The 25,702-nt window shown below is 43.0% G+C and overlaps 1 protein-coding gene across 1 annotated transcript in view; it reads right to left on the bottom strand.

Annotated features, from left to right (window-relative positions):
* nsg2 (neuronal vesicle trafficking associated 2) overlaps positions 1–25,702 on the bottom strand; it is a 114,733-nt gene that overhangs the window by 2,005 nt on the left and 87,026 nt on the right. The window contains exon 4 of the mRNA XM_041194067.1: positions 15,305–15,415. Within this exon, the coding sequence (XP_041050001.1) occupies positions 15,305–15,415 (111 nt within the window). The remainder of the gene's footprint in view (positions 1–15,304; positions 15,416–25,702) is intronic.

The following is a 25,702-nucleotide window of genomic DNA, read 5'->3' as shown; positions in this document are numbered from 1 at the left end:
AGCAATTGAGTGAGATACCAGAGAATATCTGATTCACACCAGCAAGTATTCACAATTTTCAGGAGAGAAAATTGGTGAGAAAAGGAGAAACTGCCCTGTCTAAATAGGTGGATGGCACTGTAGGTTGATATTATGAAAGTCTCCTCTCTGCCAGCACCAAAAGAGACAAGGCACTCTCAATCCTGCATTTTCTGCATGAGTGCAGAGAATAAAACCAACAAGAACATGGCATAAATTACAATACTCCAATATAGGGGGTCTCTTGCTCAACTATGAATACTATGAGGCAGCCCTTTTTTTGTCAAAGCTACATGGTTCCACTCAAGTAAAATGGTCACAATGAAGAACAGTGGCTTCAGATGGCAGAATTTGAATCAGGCATTATGTTCGAACACAAAAAGGTTGTGCCATGTAGAAGAGGGATATAAATTTGGTTCCATCTAAGCTCATCTCCAAGGTCATTGCAACTATGAGTGTAGTTAGCAGCCATTTTGTTCATTTTGTTTTTGGGAGGTGGGTGACACTAGCAAGGCCCCATTTACAGCATATCTTTAGTTGCCCTGCAAAGTTTTGGGTGCTCTCGCAATGTATCAAATTATTGAGTTTTATAGATAGAAGAGGCTCCCTTCACTGAAGAACATCAGTGACTTAAGTGGGATTTTGCAATAATCTGACAGCTTTCTTGGATATTTTTTCTGGTATCTGCCCTCAAATCAGATTTATTTAATCCAATTTCACAATTCACCATGGTCAAATTCTAACTCATGACATCAATACTGTAACAACTAAGCTATTGCATCCCTGTACTCCAAATGCATGTGACACAAAATGGTTTAGCAATTTGGCAGGTAAAATTATTACATCAAAGAAACGGATGCTATAGGTTAGAAAATTCACTGTTATTTTCAAAGGGAAACAGAACTTTGCGCAGAAATAGTTTTTATTTCTCGCTTTTCCATCCATAAATGCAACTGTGCACAATTGGTTACATATTCTGTTCATTTTCCAATGTATTCCCAGAGGCCTTTGGTGGTGACAACATTGTTTCATTCAGCTAAACAACATTGCTGAACTTGCAGGCTAGTTTAATTTGGAATGGCATAATTCAATGATACAAAATCAACAAGAATTAAATGTGATTAAGCATATGGGAAGTGTAGCATATAATTGCTTAGAATCAACATGAGGTAAACTATTGAATTAAAAATCATTTTAGTTGATGATCAAGCAGTTAGGCAGCTGTGATTCGTGTTCAATTATATACTACTAGAACAAAATTTTAAACATCAAATATATACAGATTACATTAACAAAACAGGATATATGGGGAAATGTTTCCTATTTATATTTTGTGCTTTAAATATAAATATATTTTAAAATGATAATTTTACTAATGGTTACTTCCTAGTAATCAGCTATTAGCTATCACTTATATGTATAGTAATTACACCATAATTGTTAATCATTTGGCACAAACTGTTCTAGTTCAGATTGTTCCATACGTAAGCCAAGTCCATGCCTTTATTCGCCAATATGTACAGGATTTAATTCCAGGGTTTCACACCTGACTCCAGTTATGGTAAACTACAGTACTTACTGGTACCATGTTCTCCTATTATATTCAAAGGTGGAAAAAGCATATTGGCAAACCAATGCTTACAAACCAAAATTGCTGGTCAAATTCACTTACAAATGAAATAATATGCAGAACCAAAAAGAAAGAACAAAATACTAAAGCAGCACAAGACCTAAATATATAAATACAAGGAGTTAATACACCTTCTTCAGAAAGGAGATTCTTGCTACCCTCATTCATGCCTTTGCTACCTCTAGACTCGACTATCCCATATAAAGAACTATTGCTACAACTGTACATAGCTTTGGTGAGACCATACCTGGAATATTGTATGCAGATTTGGTCTCCTTATTTAAGGAAGGATATAATTGCCTTGGAGACAGTGCTGTGAAGGTGCACTTGATTCCAGGAACAAGAGGATTGTCCTATGATAAGACGCTGAGTAAATTGGGCCAATATTTGCTGGAGTTTAGAAGAATAAGAGGTGATCTCATTGAAACATACAAGGGTCTGAAGAGGCTTGACAGGGTAGTCACTGAAAGGTTTTTTCATCTAGCTGGGGAATCTAGGACACAGGATCACAATACCTGAACAAGGAGTTGGTCATTTTGGAAGGAAATGAGAAAAAATATTTTCACTCAGTGGGTTGTAAATCTTTGGAATTGTCTAATCCGAGGGTTTTGGATGCTCCCCTTCATTGAGTTAAGGCTGAGACAGACAGAATTTTGGTCTCTCAGAAAATCAAGGGATTTGGGGAGTGTGCAGGAAAATGGAGATGAGGCAGAAGATCAGCCATGATTGTACTGGACAGCAGAGTGGGCTCGAGGACCTATATGGTCCTCTCCTGCTCCTATTTCTTATGTTCTTAGAAAGAATAAGATCATCTTTGTCTCTGTCAAGCTACACACATTACCACCTTCAGACCTTCTCATTGCTATAAAAGGGATCAAAGGGAATTTTTTCTAATGTCTATTTTCCTACAAGCCCAGTGGTTGTCTGCCATTGTGTAGTTTCATGACAGTGTGCCTATTTAAGAAATATAGCGTTTTTCTTTACAATGCAATGCATGGCTTGCATATGGGTACAACCAAAATGGATGAAAAAAATCCCAGAAGTCAGGTTTGCAGGGACCACTCAGGCTCATATTTTATTCAGGGAATTTAACCCTTTGATCAACCACTCTGAAATGTTATGATGGGCATTACACTAGAAATTTCTCTTGCCCTCAGGGACCTTGAGAAGAAACAGGTCTTGTAGAAGAATGATGAAAGGATGCCTGTCAGTGTTAGAAGCAAGCTGCTGGAATCTGCTGTTACTGATCTATGTGGCCTATCATTCACGCCAGAGTTAATGGGGCACGTTGGAGATGTGCCTTCAATTCCCAGATTTTTCCTGGGAGGCATTTTTCAGATTAGGAATGTGTCTTGAACTATGCATCATCTTGTTATATAGAAAAGTAACCTTCAGATTCCGTAAATTGAAGAAGTACATGTACAATGAGACATGTAGACAACTTGCAAGTTAACCTATATGTCAGTAATTAACCATGCATCAAGTAGTGTTGCTATTGTTAGATGTCAGTGTGGCAAAATTTTCAATTGTATGTTACAGCTTTAATACACACTATACTAAGATACAGGTATGCATGACATGCATCAAGAGAGCTGTAACTTTTTGTGAGCACTTGGCATGGACAGCATGCAAATTAGGAAATTCTGAAAATGACAGAATTGAGGGAAGAATTTTCCCCCCATCAGGGGGGAAGTGCAGGGGTGGGCGCAGGCAGGCATGCCTCCGATTAGCGCCCCCGATTGGGGGTGCACCACCATATTATGTGGGCGATCCAATTAAGGCCCACCCAGCATGACGCGGGCGGGGCGGGATTCCCTCAGCCGAGAATGCACTCCTTCACGCATGTGCACAAAAGACCACACTTATCTCCCTGAGGCTAAGTGCTGCCTCAGGAAGATCAGTTCCACATTTTAAAATGGTAAAGGTACAAAAACAAAATTTCCCTGACATGTCCCCTCATGTGATGCTGTCCCATGAGTTGGTACATGTCCATCACTTTAACTCTAATCTTTATTAAATTTTTAAAAACCCTAACGAAGCCTCATCCCGCCCGTGGATGAGGTTTCATGTTTTTTCTGAAATCCGCCAGGGCTCCCAGCCTGCCCGCCAACCTTAAGGTTGGACAGGCAGGTCCATTAATTATGTCAATTACTTTTTAAATGACCTCAATAGGCCGTTGACAGATTGGCGGGCGCACAGCTGATTCGGCTGCCCCTCCGCTGACCTGAAAATTGAAATGATGCAGGGTGACATCAAGAGTTCAACCCGACGTCATCCCACATCACTTTACGCATCAGCGAGCAAGCCCTGCCCCCCCCCCACTTGCTGACCTAAAGATCCTGGCCCAAAAGTAGAGGTGAACCAGTCATTGTAAATTCCATTACTTCTATCTTCCTATTCATCCGTGGGAATGTGTATCATTATTCATTAAGGCGGAAATACCAGTTTCCTTGTGCAGGCTTTTAACCAAACCTTGAAACCCACTTCAGGCATTGGGAGAAACAAAATCACTGTTTTACTCAGAAAGCTTTCCCATTCATTTTGCATCATCTGTGGAAAGCAATGTATTTCAAGAGCATTACTGAACTAAGGTCTGAAGGCTACACATGGGCCTCCCATGGGAAATCCCACTTCACTTGACCTATATGCTGCAGGATGAGGAACAGGTTGTAAGGAAAGCCAGATTAATCAGGCATCACTAGAGGACAGCCAGACTTTCCTAGCAGATCCACACTTTGCAAGATCTCTCTCAGGAGTTCTGTCTTGGGAAGCTATGTTTCTGTCCTGATACTTTACATTAATTCTGTTTGTTGCTGCAATCAGATCTGCAATCAAGGTCATGGCATGTATAGTTCTGACTGTAACAGGGCAAATGACCACAGCTCTCAGTTACTACACCATAGGCCCATCCCAGAGAGTCCAGAGACTTTTCCCAGATTAGACAGTTATGCATTCCTCTGTAAATAGCTCTTTCTTACAGGGCATTTCAATTTGGACAATTTGGACAGATGACTGAGAGATCCATCAAATCTATGAGTTGCCAAATCCCCCAAGATTGTCAGTGTTCATAATCCACATGTTACGGTGTGCCCAAATTGTAAACCACCATATAGTTAAGCTGAAATAGCTCCCATTCCCTAAATATGCAGCTCATTTACAATGATAGCAAAAGCTTTTTTTGGACATGAAGTCATATTATGCACAAAGTTGTCGCAATGTGTTTTTTTTATTCATTCAGGGGATGTGGGCTTTGCTGGCTAGACCAGCATTTATTACCCATCCCTAGCTGCCCTTGAGAAGGTTGTGGTGAGCTGCCTTCTTCAATTGCTGCAGTCCATGTGGTACAGGTACAGCCACAGTGCTGTTAGGAAGGGAGTTCCAGGATTTTGACCCAGTGACAGTGAAGGAATGGTGATATATTTCCAAGTCAGGATGGTGAGCGACTTGGAGGTGGTGGTGTTCCCATCTGTCTGCTGCCCTTGTCCTTCTAGATGATAATTGTCATGGGTTTGGAAGGTGCTGTCCAAGGAGCCTTGGTGAATTCCTGCAGTGCATCTTGTATATGGTACACACTGCTGCTACTGTGCATCGGTAGTGAAGGGAGTGAATGTTTGTGGATGTGGTGCCAATCAAGCAGGCTGCTTTGTCCTGGACGGGGTCAAGCTTATTGAGTGTTGTGGGAGCTGCACTCATCCAGGCAAGTGGGGAGTATTCCATCACATTCCTGTCTTGTGCCTTGTAGATGATGTACAGGCTTTGGGGAATCAGGAGGTGAGTTACTCATTACACGATTCCTAGCCTCTGACTCTTGTAGCCATAGTATTTATATGGCTAGTCCAGTTCAGTTTCTTTTCAATGGTAACCCATTGTTGGTAACCCATAATGTTAACATTGGGGGATTCAGTGATGGTAATGCCATTGTAATCAAGGGGCGATGGTTAGATTTTCTCTTGTTTGAGATGGTCATTGCCTACAAGTTATAACAATAACTTGTATTTAAATAGTAACTTTAACATAATCAAGAGCCAAGGTGCTTCACAGAGGCGTTTTTAAAAAATATATAACTCCAAGTCACACAGGGAGATATTACAGCAGATAACCTAAAGCTTGGTCAAAGCGGTAGGTTTTGAAGAGCATCTAAAAGGAGGAAAGTGAGGTAGAGAGGTGGAATGGTTTAAAGAGAGTCATCTAGTGCTTAGGGCCAATGCAGTGGAATGTACAACCACCAGTTTTGGAGCAATTAAATTCGGGGTTGCTCATTGTGGCCAAAATTAAAGGAGTGCACATATCTCAAAGGGTTCCTTGGGCTGGACATGTCCCAAAGTCTTGCACAATATTTCGGTTGGCAAGCGTGCACGGAAGTCGGAAGTGGGCCCGCCAACAATTAAGAGGGCAGTTATGCCCATTAAAGTTCCAATTGTTCCCAATTTTTCCATGTCCATCCAACCTTACAGTTGGCAGATGGGTGAATCTGCCAGGTGGACTTTGCATTTTTAATAAAACCTCATCCAAGGGTGGGACGAGGTTTCCGTTATTAAATGAAAAAAACTAAAAATATATTGACAGGATTTTCATCATGTATAAGTTCAGGTGCATGGACTTTTTTTTCCCAGATTTTAAAATCCCTATTTTTCGGTTTTAAATTCTTCAGCCCCCTGAGGCAGCTCTTTGCCTTCAGGGAGCTTTCATTCCACGCTCCCCCGCGCCCAGGCTTTCGTCAATGCCCGCCCTCCTCCTGCCCCCACCCCGGCAGCGCTGAGCATTTCAGTGCACGTTTCATGCTGGCTGTCCATTAATTGGCCAGCCAGCGTGAAATCGCGATCAGGGGCCGATCGTGGGCAGCAGTCCATTCCCTGGCCACTCCCAGGCCTGTTGATCGCACCCGCACGCTGACCTAAAAATCCTGCCCAAAGATACCTCAGACACTGAAGCAGTCCATGTCCAAATGCAGCAAGACCTGGACAATATTCAGGCTTGGGCTGATAAGTGGCAATTAACATTCACAGCACACAAGTACCAGGCAATGTCCATCACCAACAACGGAGAATCTAACCATCTCCCCTTGGCATTCAATGACATTACCCCACTATCAGCACCCTGGGGTTACCATTGACCAGAAACTGAACTGGAAGAGACATATAAATACTGAGGCTGCAAGAGCAAGTCAGAGGCTGGGAATTCTTTAGAGAGTAATTCACCTCCTGACTCTTCAATGTCTGTCCACCATCTACAAGGCACAAGTCAGAAGTGTGATGGAATACTCTCCACTTGCCTGGGAAGAGTGCAGCTCCAACAACACTCAACAAGCTGACACCGTCCAGGGTAGAGCCGAGAGCTTGACTGGCATCCCATTCACAACCTTAAACAGTCATTCCCTCCCCGGCTGACACATAGTAACAGCATTGTGTACCATATACAGGGTGCACTACAGCAACTCAATAAGGTACTTTTGACAGCAGCTTCCAAACCCACCACCTTTACCACCTAGATGGACAAGGGCAGCAGATGCATGGGAACACCACCCACCTGCAAGTTCCGCTCTAAGCCCCACACCATCTCGACTTGGAACTATATTGCTGTTCTTTCACTGTTGTTGGGTCAAAATCCTCGAACTCCCTTTGAAACAGCACTGTGAGTGTGCCTTCACCACATGATCTGCAGCTTTAAAGAAGGTGGCTCACCACCACCTTCTCGAGGGCAATTAGAGATGGGCAATAAATGCTGGGCTTGCCAGTGATTCCCACATCCCATGAATGAAATAATTTTTAAAATTTGGCATATAAGTCAACCTCTCTTTACTGCTAAGAAATGTTATACTCGCATTACAACAGGTTTCAATTTTCATCTCAGATTTGCATGGTGCATGGGATCAAGCAGGCGATATGGGCCCAGATGCCAAGAAGATGCACAGGAATTTAAGACATGCCCACACAGAACAGACTACGTGTGGCGAATGGCAAAAAGAATGAAGCAGAAAGCTGGTTTCCAGCTAAAAGTTGTAACATTTGCTAACTCGTCAAATAACTCTGCTGCAGCGAGGGAATTCAGTGTTCATGAAAAACTGGTGCGCAAATGGAAGGAGTCCACCTTTAAGAAGATGCCAAAGACTAAATGTGTCATGGGAACTGGGACCAGCCACTGACCTGATCTTGAGAAGCATGTATCAGAATGAGTCCTTGAAAATCATCAGAATGCATCGTCATCAGAAATGCAATGCATAAACAAGCACTGAAGTAGCTAAATCAAACCTTGAGTCCAGCAAAGATTTCAGATCAACAGCTAGTTGTGTAGCTACTTTATGGAATGAAAATGCCTTGTGTTACAGCAGAAGACCAAGGTCACTCAGGGACTACCAAAAGGCCTCGATGCCAAAATTACCAGTTCAGCAATTCATCATCAGACAGCAGTAAAAAGACTCATAATGTCACATCAGCAAAAACAAATGAATTTCAATAGGTCCAGTAACCCAACTGCAGAGTGGAAAGGTTCAAAAACAGTTCTAGTGAAAACCACAGAATATGAGAAGACAAGATTCACAGTGGTGCTAGCCTGCATGGCCAATGGAACAAAATTAAAGCCTATGGTAATTTACAAGTGTAATTTATATGTTGAAAATCAAGTTCCCTGCAGGAGTTTTTGTGCATGTCCAAGACAACAGATGGATGGATGAGGGTGGAGTGAAGTTATGTCCAATAATATGTGGAATAGATATCCTGGTGGCCTATGCAAAGAATATAGCTTGTTAGTGTGGAACATGTTTATATCCCATACAACTGATGAGATCAAGAGGCACCTGCCAAGAAATAACACCCACGTTTCCATTATAGCAGGGATAGGGGTCTAACGTCCATAGTTCAACCTTTGGATGTGTGCCTCAACAAGTCATTCAAGGATCCTGTTCGTGCCGAATGGGATAAGTAGATGGTTGACAGAGAAAAGAACCTTCCCAGAGAGTTATATGCATATGCATGTTGCCCCGCTTGATGTTTAGTATGGTTTTATCATCAAATTGTGGGATGCTATTAACCACAAATTGTGATTAGATCATTCAAAAATTGTGCAGTATCCAATTCAATGGATAGAAAGGAAGATGATTTGTTGGGAAGGCATGATTCTGAAACTGAAAGTGCGAAATCTGATCCAGAGTGGAATCCTTATGATGATGCCATAGCCAAAGTGATTCAGAATAAATTCAATGAACTCTTTGCATTGGTTGCCAAAGACAATAAATTCAACAGTTTTTAAAATGTTTTGATTGTGGTTAAATGTAACCTCCTAGAATGAATTCATTTAATAAACTGTGTCACATTGATTTAATTTGAATTAGGGGTGTTTTTTTTCTCATATTTCAAATTGGTCACCACCTACACCAACATCAGTGGTTCACATTTTATACTCAGGGTATAAGTTGATCCATATTTTTGGAAGAATTTTTTGAGGCTTCAAAGGTTGAATTATACACTGCGGCCTACAGTACTCTAGACTGCTGTCCTAAGAGTTGAGCCTCATCCTAGATGTTGGTACAGAGCAGGGCCAGTGGTCTCCACCACTATTCAGCCTTCAACCCTATATCTTGGGAGAGATGCTTTGCTAAATTCTGTCTCTTTACGGCAGGATCCCTGAGATCATCGTCTGTGCACTCTATAGCCAGGGAATGGCATGTCTTGACCCTCTGCTCAGCTACATCCAATTCTACTTCCACATCCTCTGGCTTCCATGTACACTTGGGATGGCATTTAATGCTCTCCCCCAAGGCGGGTTTGGCGATGGAGATGCATTTGATCAAGCAGAAGGAAGCCAGATGGGGACCCCGCCACTTCCTGCCTCTGCCCACTTAAGTGCGGAGTGGGAAGACTCATGGGCGGCCTTCCCACTCCACCACCAACTGCGGCTCTTAAGTGGATAATTAATGCTCAATTAAGGTGCTTACGCCACCACCACTGATATTCAACCAGCAACAGGTGGGGGAATCACTATGCAGAAAAAGCAAGCATTATCAGGGTTGTTTGTGGGCATCTGTGAGTGTGGGGGTCCCTCGTTCAATGGCACTCAGTGGCCTGATCAAGCAGCCTGGCAACAGGAATGGAGGGGCCTGTTGAGGGCCATCCCTTGCCCTTTCTGCCTACGAACTCCATCCCACCCTCACTCATCCACTGCCTGGGTCTGTCAGTGATCTGAACCTTGGGTAGATGCATTACCAACAGTTGCCACCGCACCCCGAGTGGTACTACCAAGCAAAGCACAGCTGATTCAGCTCTTTTGTGGGGGGGTAGGGGATTTCCTTGATCCTGGGGAAGGCCCGCTGCTGTCCACTTAGGTGTCTGATTGGCATTTGATTCAAAAACAGAAAATGCTGGAAAAACTCAGCAGATCTGGCAACATCTATAGATAGAGAAACAAAGCTAATGCTTTGAGTCCAATAAGACTCTTCTTCCAAACTTCGGGAGCTCCAAAGAAGAGTCTTATTGGACTCAAAAAATTAATTCTGTTTCTCTGTCCACAGATGCTGCCAGACCTGCTGAGTCTTTCCTAATTTTCAGGCTTTGTTTCAGATTTTCAGCATCTGTAGTATTTTGCTTTTATTTTGGCATTTGATTCAGCAGGTCTTCCAGTAAGGAGGGTTGCAAGGCTATTGCTGGCTCTCCAGCTGGTAGGTGAGACCCCCATCGTCTCCATTAAATACCACCCTATGGGAGGTATTTTCCATGCCCTCTGGCGTGGGGCATGCTTGGTAGCATGAGTGGACAATATGGCGAGAAGGCCAAAAGTTGGTTTCACAAAGACTAGTTTGCAATCATCCACTCTGTCCATCAACGGAGGGCCGCATTTCCCATTTTCCGATGTCAGGAACCTCATTGTAATACATCTGCAAATCATTGTAAGCCCAGCTCGTCGGAATCAACCTCCATGCCAGGTCATCCAAGCACATCGGCATGATTGCACACTGACGTGTTTCACAACTGTACATAAGCGACATGCACGTGGTCAGCTGCACTTCACTTGAGACTTTGAAGCTTGTTTGTCCACCTTGCTTCGGGCAGCACTCGCAGTCATCAGCGCCACGCTTCACTAACAGCACTACATCACTTTCAGGGGGGCTCATGGTCAGATCTCTACCTACCAGACCAGCCATAAGGTGGGAGTGGCTTTTCAATAACTGAAGGACTCGGGCTTTCTTGGCGAAGGCGGAGAAGTGGCCTCAGGCAAGGGAAGAGACTGCAGGGCAAGGGCTGTACTGGGGAAGGGGGGTATCCCAGGTGTGTGTAGGGCACAAGTTGATCTGTGCAAGTGGCCTCAAGGTGATGAAGGCTGAGGGGGCAGTCTCCAGAGGAGACCAGGCCAGATGGAGATGTGACGGTGTGTGTGAGAGAGAGGGTGGTGAGGTCCCTTGTGCTGGCAGTGAGTGAGATGCCAGTGACTGTGTGATGGGCTTGAGTGTGTGAGTTTAGAGTGATAAGGTGGTTGCCTCACCCCAGAGGCACAGATGAGTTCATTCAACCTCTATCTGCACTGGACGGCCAACTTCTTTTGTGCAGCATTGGCATTGATCACCAGTGCCATTGCCTACCAAGTCGGAGTGGTAATGTTGTTGCCCCTCCTGCAGCCAGAGCTGGGGTACAGGTCATCACAGCGGGCCTCCACGGCGTCCAAAAGGTGCTCGAGGGACGTACCACTAAACGAGGGAGCTGCAGTTTTCTTGCCTTTCGGGACCATGTCTTCTTTGCAGCAGTCCTGAGCTGGAACTACTGAGAGGTGTGCACACAGCTGCACTTTAAATGTGGCACCTGGCGTGATGAAGTGGCAAGGTGACGGCATGGTGGGAGAATCAGAGCCCACCCGCCATCGAAACAGCGTGTTTTCTGGGAATGCATAATTAAGGAGGCGGGATTGGGAATTGAAAAGCCCCCATTGCGTCCAGCAGGTAAAACGTCCTTTTTCCCGCCCACTGCTGCACTTAGTGCAAATCTGGGATAATTCCTCCCTATGTCTCACCGTGTATCATTTCCTCATCTATACTTATAGGCTGCAGACTGAAAGGACAAAGGTGAATAGCGGGATGCATGAGAAGTTGCCAGTGTTGCAAAGGGAACTGCAGTATTTTGTTCCTCAGCACCCTTTTCAGCAATTCTACTCAAAGCCATCTTATGAACTGTGCTACTGCATGAGATGGTTTCTTTCTTGGCATTCCAACAATGGCATCCCACAATTTTCATCCCACCACTGTTATCCCACAACATTGAGAACTCTGTTTCCGGGGCAAAATCTTTGACAATTCAAACCTACTTTCAAAACTTTAAACCCTTCTGACACAATATCAATTTTGTAGCTTAGCTCTGTAAATGCACAACCAAATCTGGTTGTATTTGATACAAAGATGAGTAGGAAAATACATTGTGAAGAGGACATAAAGAGTCTGCAAAAGGACATAGATAGGATAAGTAAGTGGGCAAAAATTTGGCAGATGGGGTATAATGTGGGAATAAGCAAACTTGTCCACTTTGGCAGGAAGAACAGAAAAGCAGCATATTATTTAAATGGATAAAGATTGCAGAACTCCGAGATACAGAGGGATCTGGGTGTCCTGGTTCCTGGTCCTGGAATCAGGGAAAAGTTAGTAGGCAGGTACAGCAAGTGATTAGGAAGGCAAATGGGATGTTGTCATTTATTGCAAGTGGAATGGAATATAAAAGTAGGGATCAAAAACAAAAATTACTGGAAAAACTCAGCAAGTCTGGCAGGCGTCTGTGGAGAGAAAGACAGAGTTAATGTTTTGAGTCCGTGTGACTCTTCTTCAGAACTAAAGAGAAGTAGAAATGTGGTGAAATATATACTGTTTGGTTGGGGGGGGTGCAGGACAGGTGAAGCTGGATAGAAGGCCAGTGATAGGTGGAGGCAAAAGATGTCATAAACAAAAGGTCGAAGAGGTGTTGATGGTGGTGATACTGGCTAAAGGAGGTGCTAATGGTGACATTAAGAGTAGAAAACAGGATGAGCAAGTGACAGATGGCCTTAATGGGGGTGGGGCGGGAGGAGGGGACAGTATGGGAAAAAAGATGAAAATAGGCTAAAAGATGGGGATAAAACAAGGATTGGAAATAAATTTTTAAAATAATAATAGAAATAGGTGGGAAAAAATATATATAAAAATAAATATTGAAAAGGGGGATCAAAAAGGGGTGACGATGGAAGAGAGAGTTCATGATCTGAAGTTGTTGAACTGAATGTTAAGTCTGGAAGACTGTTAAGTGCCTAATCAGAAGATGAAGTGCTGTTCCTCCAGTTTGCATTTCACTTGCACTTCCCTCAATTTGGTTTATTGCATTCGCTGCTCCCAATGTGGTCTCCTCTACAGTGGAGAGACCAAACGCAGACTGGGTGACCGCTTTACAGAACACCTTTGGTCTGTCTGCAAGCATGACCTAGACCTTTCTGTCGCTTGCCATTTCAACACACCACTCTGCTCTCATGCCCATATTTCCATTCTTGGCCTGCTGCAATTTTCCAGCGAAGCTCAATGCAAACTGGAGGAATAGCACCTCATTTTCTGATTAGGCACTTTACAGCCTTCCGGACTTAACACTGAGTTCAACAACTTCATATCATGAACTCTCTCCTCCATCCTCATCCCTTTTTGATCCCCTTTTTTCAATGTTTATTTATATATATGTATATATTTTCCCCACCTATTTCTATTATTATTTTTTAAAAATTTTTCCAATCATTGTTTTATCCTCAGCCTATTTCGATCTTTTTTCCCACATCGCCCCTCCCCCCACCCCACCCACACTAGGGCCATTTGTCACTTGCTCCTCCTGCTTTCTATTCTTAATGTCACCATTAGCACATCCTTTAGCCAGTATCACCACCATCAACACCCCTTCGACCTTTTGTTTATGACATCTTTTGCAATCTCTCCTTTGCCTCCACCTATCACTGGCCTTCTATCCAGCTTCACATGTACCACCCCCTTAAACAGTATATATTTCACCACATTTCTACTTCTCTTCAGTTCTGAAGAAGAGTCATATGGACTCAAAACATTAACTCTGTCTTTCTCTCCACAGATGGTGTCAGACCTGCTGAGTTTTTCCAGCAATTTTTGTTTTTGCTTCAGATTTCCAGCATCTGCAGTATTTTGCTTTTATGTTATAAAAGTAGGGATGCTTTGCTCTGGCTGTACAGGGCATTGGTGAGACACATCTAGAGTACTGTGTACAGTTTTGGTCTTCTTATTTAAGAAAGGATATAAATGTGTTAGAAGCAGTTCAAAGAAGGTTCACTTGACTGATAACTGGAACGGGAGGGTTATCTTATGAGGAAAAGTTGGACAGGGTGGGCCTGTATCCAATGGAGTTTAGAAGATTGAGAGGTGATCTTACTGAAACATATAAAATCCTTAGGAGGCTTGACAGGATAAATGCTGAAAGGGTGTTTCCCCTCGTGGGAGAAACTAGAACTAGGGGACACAGTTTAAAAATAAGGGGTTTCACATTTAAGATAGAGGTGAGAAAAATTTTTATTCTCTGAGACTCGTGAACATTTGGAATTCTCTTCCCCAAAGTGCAGTGGAGGCAGGGTCAATGAGTATTTTTTAAGGCAGAGATAAATAGATTCTTGATTAACAAGGGAGTCAGAGGTTAGTTCCAATGCTGGCTACATCGGTGCTTGCCCAATAAGAGTGAGACCCTCTGGGAGTGCTTTGATAGGTCCCCAGGTCAGTTCAAGGGTCAGTGAACAACTCTTCTTGAGGCATTCAGTTTTGGGGGGAGTGAGTCAGAAGTGTCACAGGCACAGGGACAGGAATAGCTCCTGTTAAGTTAAAAGGGAGCAAAGAAATAGGCTCTGAATTTTAAAAAGTGCTGTAGTTAGCAGATTGACTCCACATTGTGGGCCGTTGGGGGACAAGTACCCCTTTGAAGCAGTGGTGTTCTGCTTGGCACAGGCATAGGTCTCAAAGTGTGCTTATAAGCTAGTGTTGAGTGTGCTCTGGAACCCAGGGAGAAGGTATCTCAGAAGGCGAGATTGAAACCCTGTGAGATGGGCCATTGTTAAAGCCATTCGAGTGGGAGAGACTTTTGGAGAGAATTCCAAGGGCAGATTTTCAAAAATGAAACTGGAAATCCTTTGTGAGATAGAGTTTCAACGAGATTGTTTGACTTGGTTTTTACTGATGTTTGGGAGAGTTCTTAAGAAATCCATGGACTCTGTCTTGGTTGCATCTATCATTTATTCTGTAGTGTGTTGTGTTCAACCACAGTCATCTGTTAATTCACGTGTACCTTATACTTAGCTGGAATATTAGAGTTTAAGATACACATTGTAAATTGTTTTATCTTTCTGAACTTGTATAGTAAAGTTTGTTTTCGTTTGTTCAAAACCCGTGGAATCTTGCGGCTTTATTCCAAAAGCAGGTGCCTCGAATCTCAACCTTTATCTACTTTAAACAAAATGTCATTGTTCCCTAACTGGATCTCCCCCCACGTCCCAGGGTCTGGCCAAGGATCATAACAGGCACGATAAAATTGTGGCAAATAACTAGCCATTGCTTTGCTGATAACTTCAAACTCTATTAGGTATTAACCTTGAAAGGAAGGTTGATTATTCCACAAATTCAATATGTCTATGGCAGGCATATTCCTTTTTTTCAATCCTTACCTTATACACAAATCCATCTGGGCAACTGTGATCATAGGTGAAGGCTTTGTATACCACGAGGAACACGATACAGGCAAGAAATGCAAGAGCAAGAAAAATGAGAATGGTAACCTGTAACACAAGAAAATATAAAACCCAAATGATCAACTTAGAAATTTTTAGTAAGCATATGGATTATGTTCACAAACATCTAACGATTTAATTTAACATTTTAACAGTTTTTATGACTCATATGTTTTCACTTTATGGATTGTTCAATACAAAGATCTCCCAAGTGCCAAATAACAATCCAATGGTAATCTGAGGCTCCTTGGAGAAATATTTCATTACTAACATTTATTACTGTAATTCAATCATACCCAGTAACAGGCTTCTTGCAACTCTTACTTTCTCATTTTACAATATTTGACATTTTGATTGTCAAGACGCACTAGCCTTTGCTTATTCCCACCTGCATCAGTAAGCAGCACAATGTGATGGAAGAGTTTTTCAAAAGGTGAGTATTTCTAGTAAATTAGTTTTGCTTTGAGGCATGTAAAGGATTTAGTTGCCTCAAACTGAGTACATACATGTTAATTTTGACAAAGGTTTGCTAATTGACAAATGTCACTTACTCATTTAAGCTCTTTTATTGGTCAGCGTAGGAAATTTAGGTTCTGCTCCATTCACAAAGTATCACCTAATTTTAGAACTTCACGTATGGATGAAGGTTGAGCTATTAATGCTTGTGCAGTTTCACCAGTTAATCAAACAGCTCAGCACCATAATTCTAGGAAAATTTAAATGAGGGGTAGAAGTTCACAGATAGTGTGCACAAAGTCATGCATCTGGACTTAATATTGTCAATAATGTCATAATCATTTTCAAAAATTATTAAGAATGGAAACAATTGCTCTCCTGTAACACTGTGGGGAAACTCCTAAATAGATTCCATAGCCCCAATTTTAACCTGCAATGAGAAAAGAGAATGGGACAAGTGGGTTGAGCAGTAGGCTCATTTCAACTCACTGCCATGAAGCCTGGATCATTTTAATTTCAGGACCTCAATACCATTCTTCAAGCATGATTCCCACACCAGGAATAAAGTGGAAGTTGGCAGGCCTGAGCATGACACTGGACGATCACCACGAACCCACAGCAAGGTTGCTGGCACTCAGATCTGTATCAAGGAATGACTGGGATCAAACTCGATCATGGTCAGGTTGGGGGCAGAGGAGGGAAAGACCTGAACAGTTGAGGCCCAAAGCTTCTGTACCATCCAGAGGAACACTCCTGCTCTTGCTGATTACAAATAAACATTAAAAATGCAATTATTGATTTTCTTGGCCCTATACCAGGCATGCTTCTCTGTTAATGCGTGGGGGGAAATAGATATAAGCGCATTATTTTGAGTTTATTTCAAAAGCATAAAGCACTGTACAAAGTGACATTTATTATGCATATGTGATGTACTTTTTTCTCTGCCATTGTCCTGAGATTTTGTCAGAAAGAAATGTGTTGAAAATAGAGCCTTCACAGTCACCTTCCAAAAGATGAAAGTGTCAGTGCTGTTGCTATTTGTTCTCTGTAAAAAAAAACTTAACTCTTAGGTTATCACTGTTAATGAGAACAACCTATTAAAATTTAAGAAAAGTTCAATTTTGAAATATTGTATAATATCAGTTAATTATAAATCAAGACCAAGTACTACGCAAAATGCAGAACATTTTGAAGTGTTTCCTTTTGGATATACTGGTTACACCAAGCATTTCAACTAGTAAACAAGTGGCTACTTTCTAATGACAACATGGACAGAATGTTGCCCTTGTTGAGCAGGCTCGGCAGGGGCAGGCGGGGGAGGTCGGGAAGCCAACCACCACCCGTGATTGAAGCCAGAAGGCGATTTCACTCTGGCGGGCCGTGAAACACGAGGGGCAGCGCTGCCTGTGTGGACAGGGGGGCGAGCGCAACCTTTGCAATGTGTGTGAGTGCACACTTAAAATTCTCTCTGAGGTACAGAGTCTTAAAAATAATAATAAAGAAATGAAAAATGTTATAAAACATGTCCCCTCTCATGTGACTTTGTCACATGAGCAGGGACATGTTATTAACTAAATTTTAAATTGTTATTTTATTTTTATTTGCTTTAGGAAGCCTCATCCTGACCATAGATGGGGTTTCCCAAAAAGCATAAAGGGTGCTTGGTCTTTTCGCCTGCCCACCAACCGCAAGGTTGGACGGGCAGTGAAAAATTTATTTTAATAACCTTGTTAATGGCCTTAATAGGCCTTTTAACTGTCGGTGGGCACACTGCCGGTTCCAGTGCATGCCCACCAACTGAAATATTGCATGACTGCGCATTGACATCGGGACGCTCACCCAACAAAAATGCCCGTCCACCGAGGTAAAAATTTTGCCCCATGCATGCTCACACTGGTGTACTTAGCTGGGCAAACCTTAGTGTTGTCTATATTTTTAAATGTTAAAAACAATGAATTTTATTCAAACCATCCATGTTTATTAAAGTGCATGAAAAGACCAAGGATGGGATTTTCCACCAGGTTCTCTTGTGAGGCCGGCACGTGCATGTGATTGTTTAAAAATATTGTCAGAACCTGAATAACATCACATGCCAACTTTTGCCTTTCAACGTTGTCATTGCCTGCCTGGAGCAAGCACCAACAGCTCTGATAAAATGGCGCAAGAGTGGCATGTAGAAGGTGAGTGTCATGTTGCAGATATTTAGCCTCTTCAGGACTCATTTTTGTTAGAGGCAAGGACAGCAAAGAACCCTTATCACTGGCTTACACATGAAAAAGGGACACTCAGGCGAGTTATCTGTACCCATTGGTGTTTGTACAACCATGCCACGCCAAAAAAAAAACAAAAATCCTCAATACAGGCTGGGAGAAAAGGAAACCTGGTGATGGAACACAATACCATCAAGCAAATTAAACCTGATTGGCACAGGGAGAAAAGATTTTTGTGGCAATAAGCATTTACAAACTGGCTCCATTACAGGGCAGCAGCCAATTTTCAAGATCCCTCCATTATTTCAGTTTCAAGTTGACGTGTTTCATCTTTACAGAGGCAAGGCACTGATGTGTCTGTCTTACACAAGTCCTGGCAGTTATAAAATGTGAGGCCCATCTACAGCACCTAAGGGTGAGTTGCTACTTCTCACAAATAAGAAAATGGAGGGCAGAATCGTCCCAGATTTGCACTGTGTGGTAGCGGGCGGGTAAAACAACATTTTACCCACCAGCCGTGATGGCAAGTTTTCACACTGTATCATCCCAACCCACCACATTATTTATGCATTCCTGGGAAACACGCCATTTCAATGGCGGGTGTGCTCTCATTCACCCGCCTGCCATTACCTCACCGCTTCATCGCCAGACGCCATATTTAAAGTGCAGCCACGCGCACACATCTCAGTGCTTCCAAGCCACGGCTACCGTAGGGAAGATGTCCACGAAAGGCAAGAAGACTGCAGGCCCCGGGGTTAGTGACGCATCACTGGAACGCCTTTTGGATGCCATGGAGGCCCACTGTGATATCGTCTACCCCTGCTCTGGCCACAGGACAGGCAGTGGCGTCACCAACCAGGCTTGGGACAGCGTCAGTGCCAATGCCCTGCAAAAGAGGACAGCCACCCAGTGCCATTACAGGATGAATGGTCTCATCCATTCCACCAGGGTAGCTCACCCTTCTCATCACTCTCAACTCACACACTCACAAGCCCATCACACATCCACAGGGATCTCACACCTCAAGGAGCAACACCACTAATTCTCACACGCACCCTCCCATTTCCATTAGGCTCGTATCCTCTCAAACTCACATCCTCATTCCTGTTCATGGCTCTGCTCCCCACACAAACATTCCATGCAGTGCCATGTGTCCTGCTCACACCGTCTCCATCTGTTTCCATGCAGGAAAAGCATCACATCAGCAGGGAAACATCCCACAATGGTGTGGGTGTGGGGGGGTGGGAGGTGGAGTGGCCCACATTAGACCCACTCACTGTGAGGAGCGTACCCGCCATCGTGCTGACTGGTGAGGATGTGGACCCTGCCTGCAGCGATGATGAGATCGGCAGTGAACATGCACCTGAGGATCCTGCACCGCATCCCTCCCTCAACTTAACTGTGAGTGCTCTCTCTTCTGCTTTTGACTCTGCTGCCATGCACTACTTATCCCTACTTTGGTTCACAGGGAGCCAAGGGGCCAATACCCTCAGCCAGCCAGTCCTTCAGCTCCATCCACATCCTCACCTGCAGCCAAGAGGACTCGTCCTCCATTGAAGAGGTAGAAATAAACAGCCTGGAAGACCTGTCACTGTAGGGTGAGCAGCCAGCCCACCAGTGATTCTGGGGGGACAAGTGCGTGCGCGGCAGGGCCTTTCGGAGCCTCGTGCAAGCACTCTCCCATGCAGACAGATCCTTCATGTTTCACACTCATCTCAATGTCCTGAGCATTTTGAATGTTGCTTGCAGGGGTTGCTTTCAGTTGTCCATCTGAGCTGACCTGCAACTCTGCCCACTCACTTTTCACATTCCCATGCAGCATGTGATCTCGCCCACCATGACTCTCGTTTCACTTTCGATTTAGACAGCATGGTGCTAATTCAGTTTTACTTTCGCTCCCCCGTCCTTTACCCATCCCCAATCACCCATTTCCTTTCCACCATCACATTTGACCCCCCTACCATCAGCGTCACCTTCCATCTCCCCACCATTACTTACCAGTCCTAACCCTTTTCCTTCGGGGATGACCAGGTGAATGTGCACATTCCCTTCCTTCCCGAAATTCCCACCCCATCCACATTCACTTCTCTGACCTCTTCCTTCCCACCCCCAGGGTTCGTATCTGCCTCCGGGTCTGCACCAACCACCCTGACCACCCCTTCTATCGATACCATTGGACCCTCACCCTCCCACCCCACCCTGCCCTCAGTCATTCTCAGCCTTTCTCCATACCACACCCACCCTCACTTCGCTCCCCAGGAGACAGGCATGGACTTATCCGACCCCTCCCTTGCACATTCACATGCATACGCCCAATCCTCCCACCATCCCCCCAGACTCCCCCACACTTAGTCCCTCACCCTTCCTGACTCCTTCCTCCACCCTTACCTCTCCCACCACTGTTAGTCCCTCCCCACTCCCGACTCCTTCCTCCAGCCTTAACTCTTCCTCCAAGCTCACTTCCTTCTCAAGCCTTACTCCTAACCCCTTCCTGACTCCTTCCTCCACTCTTGCTTCTTCCTCCATCCTTACTCCCTCCCTTCTCCATACTCCTTCCCTTGCACATTCGACCCCCCTTGCACATACCTCCCCAGTTGCCATCTTCTCCCCCGTTACCCTCTCCTCCCCCAATCTCCCTCCCTACCAACCTCCCCCCGACACCTTCATTCTCCCCTCCCAACCTCACCCCATCCTGACACCTTCATTCCCCCCTCTTCCTCTCCCAGCTTATCCTAGCCCTTCCTCCCTTACTCCCTCAACCATCATCCTTTGTGAGTATCAGTGGTGACTTTCCAACTTCCGTGAGCTGCTTCACAGCAAAGCCATGTCCATGAGAATCCACCCAGTATGCCATGGATCCTCCAATGTGCCATTGGTGTCAGGCTCCAGCATCTTCTGCTCCTCTAATAGCGACGATGTGAGCAAAGCCCTGGCAGGTAAATCCCGATTTCTGCAAATCACAGCTGTCAAGCTGTGCTCTACACCAATGTTTTTTCCCACCAATGTGGGTGTACGATCCAGCGGGGGGGGGGAAGAAATTATTCCGGCGGGCAGGCCTAGTAATGATATGCTGATGTATTACAATGAGATTCCCGACATTCGATGGCACAGAACGCAATCTAACGATCACAAAAAGGTTTCACGCTGGCTTGAAACCAATCGTACCATATTGTCCACTCACATCACTGAACACGCCCAACGCTGGCAGGCACGGAAGATCCTGACTAGAGACTAGAGCAGTTTCCCTGTTTGAAACATGAATATTCGTTGGTGATCTAAATACATATTTAATTTGTCATGTCTGGCTGTTGCAGTGCCTGTGTGGAACTGCAAATATTCTCTCTTGGGCCAGGATTTTCTGGTCCCACTTGTGGCTAGAACTGTCACGGGCAGGAATGGAAAATTTGGAGAGGCAGCCAAAGGTCCATTTGGCTTTTGGTGGGACTGGAAAATCCAGGCCACAGGCAGGAGCGGAAAATCTCGCCCTTAGTCTTTTCATGCACATTAATAAACATGGATATTTTAAATAAAAATTATTTGCTTTTAACATTTAAAAATATAGACAACACTAATGTTTGCTCAGATAAGTAAGTGCACCAGTGCAAGTATACATGTTATCATTAGAAAGTAACCAGTTGTTTCCTGGTTGAAATGCTTGATGTAACCTGTATATCCAAAAGGAAACACTTCAAAATATTCTCCTAAATTTCATGTAGCACTTGGTCTTGAGTTATAATTAATTGATATTATACAATATTTTAAAATTGAACTTTTCTTAATTTTTAATAGGTTGTTCTCATTGGCAGCGATAACCTAAGAGTTAAATATTTTTTACAGAGAACAAGCAGCAACAGTTGCACTGACACTTTCATTTTTGGAAGTTGACTGTGGAGGCTCCATATTCAACACACTAGCAGATTCTTTCTGACAAAATCTTAGGACAGTGACAGAGAAAGAATACATCAAATATACATAATAAATGTCACTTCTTACAGTGGGGTGCGATTTAGAAATTAAATGGAAATAATGTGCCTCAGTCTATTTCCCTGCCAGGCATTAACAGAAATTGTGAAAGGTCAGCAACAAAGAACTAAGAGGTTAGCTTCCTTTAAGAACTACCAGCTTGCACTGATGACATTCAGAATGTCTAAGCCCAAACTGTCAACAACTGTGTGCTGTTAGTGCCAAGGACAGAGCTCTGTGATTTGGTCCATATCTGATGGGTAAATAAAGGTCTATTTATCAAACAGGACTAGAATGAAAAGCCTGCAACCTCTACATTTCCACCAAGAACAACAAACTGAAAAGAAAAACATATTTAAACATACTATTTGCTCTGCAAGGTTTATCTTTACATACAGTGTGAATCATCAGATTGTTATTCTTAGTGTCACCAGGGGCTGTCTATTTGTCAATAAAGCACAAGGTATTTTATAAAGAAATCTTGCTAAACAGTACACATTGAGATATTTTGCCACTAGGCAAGTTTGGTGAATGCAGAATTAGCACATAATGTTATGAAGATGTGCTATTTAAAATATTAATTTATAATGTCATCAGCCAGACATATATTGCTTTATAATGTCATTGGCTGAGCAAACATAAGTATGGAACATTTTTGAAATGATCATTTTTTTTAAGCAAAGGACATTGGCTTCTAATAGCTACTATGTTGCATTTATGAAAGACACAAGCTGTTTTTCTGGAGACATGGACTTTATGGAGCTCTCAGAGAGCGGTAACGTGATCCAGCTCTTGGGTGAAAAGATATTGAATTTTATTTCACCATGGGGGCAACAGCCTTACCCATCTCTCTTTCTTCTGAAACCTCTCTCATCAAAGCTGAGCAGTTTGTGATTTAAAAAAACCCAGCAGAAGACCTCATTGCTGCAGACTGTTACAAAAGTATAATAATTTTCATGAGATTATTCTGGTTTATTGTCAAGTAGCTCTATGAGTGAGAGTGCAGATGGTTCTGACTGTGTGATTTAACTACATTTGGTGTCAGGTAGGCTGCAAGCTTGAAATTGTCAAAAGGAAGTGTAGAAGTGTACTTGAAATGCTAATGAGTAAACAGGGATGGGGTTTTAGCATGTGAGGTGTGAAGGGAATTTGCATTTTTAGATAAGTGAAGGGGTTGTTTGGATTTCAAATGGGGTGTTAGGATGTTTACAACTAGCCAGATAAGCAATGTGTTTATTTTTCCCAAAGGTTACTGACAATATTGGCAACATGAAAGATTTTTATATTATGGGGAAGGTAAACTTCCAAGGGCATGTAGAACAATGGAATTTACATATTAAAGGGAGAGAAACATATTTAAAGAGCAATGAAAGGCTATGTTGGGGTCCATGTAAGATCTAACAGGAGTGTGTGAAACAGCCTTCAGCAAGCCCCCAGCATTTGTGCATAAGTCTGCTGTGTCCAGTAACTAAAGTTGTAGACAAGCTTTTGGAATTCCATTGATTGTCAAGTGGGTACTGTGGTAACTTGCTGGTTTGTTTATTAAATGCAAAATCTATTTTGGACTGTTGCCTTAAAGAGAATGTTTAATTTAGATTCAGGTTAATTAGGAATTTTAGGATTTGTTATAAAATGAGATAATTGTAGTCTTATGTATGTGCTTGAAGTCATTTTTGTTAATAAATACTTTAATTTAATTTTTAAAAATCTCTAAAGTTCTTAGTGAACTCATTATTTCTGAATTCAGCGCACACATCTCGTAATAAATACAAATTGCAAAACCGTTGTGATAGTGTGGCCAAGTTTCCCTTGTGGATTTGGCCCGACTGGCACACATCATCTGCCATGTCATAACAATCCTGAGAGTTCATAAAGGAGAATTCTGAATCAACACCACTATGTCCAGTGAGAAACCCCAAGAACCAGCAGCTACTATGGGCCAGAACCCTTTAGCTATAAACAAGCACCTGGACACTCCGTGATTTTTTTTTCTGACTTTACTTGTTATTTGGCCAAGTTTTTAATACCTGATACACTGCAGAGTTCTACTTGTTTTTTTTTGCATACTTGGTGGGTTTGTGTGCATGTTGTTTTTGCATTAGTGGGTAGTTGGACATATTTGTGCATTTAAACCTTTTGTTAATAATTTCTGCATCTTTACCTGAGTGAGGTTTAGCAATAAAATTAACTCTTTACTTGTTAATTTAAGGAACCTGGCTGACTTATTTCTTGCACTGAGCTATATACAGTTAAATATCTATATAATTGATAATATCACCTCCCTTATAAATTCAAACTTTGTTCTAACCAACTCAGGGGTGGGACAAAGAGAGGAGTTAGCTTACCACTGCTGACCTGGTCGTAACAATAAGAACATAAGAAATGGGAGTAAGAGTAGGCCATTTGATTCCTCAAACCTGCCAGTCAATAAGATCATGGCTGATCTGATTATGGCTGGAACTCACAGTCCCACATAACCCTTGACTCCTTTGTAGATCAAAAATCTAACTCAGCCTTGAATATATTAAATTTTATTTCAATCTGACAGTGGCATAGTGGTAATGTCACTGCAATAGTAATCTGGAGGCCCAGACTAATGCTCTGGGGTTGGGTTCAAATCCCATCATCAGCTGGTGGAACTTAAATTCAATAAATCTAGAATGCAAAGGTAGTCTCAGTAATGGTGACCGTGATAACTGTCATCTATTGTTTTAAAACACTATCTGGTTCACTAATGCTCTTTAGGGAGGAGATCTGCCATTCTTATCAGGCCTAGCCTACATGTGACTCCAGGCCTACAGCAATGTGGTTGATTCCTAACTGCCCTCTGAAATAGCCTAGCAGCCCCCTGGTTCAAGGGCAATTATGGATGGGCAACAAATGCCTTGCCAGCCATGCCCACATCCCATAGAAAAATAAAGAAAAGCTTCATCAGTACCCTTGACCTAGAATGCTTGAAAACAGTAACCCTAGTTGGGATCATTGCTGGCCTTGGTACAAAAAAATAATTTGCTTGTGTGCTCTCATGTCCTATATGGTGGACTCAGTAAAGCTGATATATTGATAAAAATTGAACCAAAGCTGGTGGTACCAGAATGGTGCATGTATTTTATTCTGCCAATAATTGAGCTATTGATGGAATGATTTGGATATGACAACGGTGTTGTCAAAGCACAGTGCAAAAGCAGTGTTAGCAGCTCAGCAACGACTTGCTGCAGATTTCAACTTGAGATTTCATTTTTTATTCATTCATGGGATAGCAATACCATCATTTATTATCCACACCTAATTAGAAACATAGAAAATAGAAGCCAGAGTAGGTCATTTGGCTCATCTCAGTCCTAAATGGCCTATCCCGTACCCTTAAGAAGCTGCCTTCTTGAACAGTCATAGGTCATGTGGTGTAGGTGCATCCACAGTCCAGCTGAGGAGGGAATTTCAGGATTTTGACCCAGCGATGGTGAAGGAAGGTAATATAGTTTCAACTCAGGATGACGATGATGATGAGTGAGAGAAGAATGATGGGGCAGTAATTGGTCAGATTGGATTTCTCCTGCATTTTGTGAACAAGACATGCTGGGCATTTTTCACATTATCGTGTAGATGCCAGTCTTATAGCTGTACTGGAACAGCTTGGTTAAGGGTGCGGATAGTTTATTTTATCTTCTTTCATGGGATGTGGGCATCACTGGAAAGACCAGCATTT

The sequence above is a fragment of the Carcharodon carcharias genome, chromosome 8 (assembly GCF_017639515.1).
Source record: "Carcharodon carcharias isolate sCarCar2 chromosome 8, sCarCar2.pri, whole genome shotgun sequence".
Lineage (NCBI taxonomy): Eukaryota > Metazoa > Chordata > Chondrichthyes > Lamniformes > Lamnidae > Carcharodon > Carcharodon carcharias.
The sequence above is the reverse complement of the archived record's forward strand: the minus strand, read 5'-3'. Positions and strand labels throughout refer to the sequence as shown.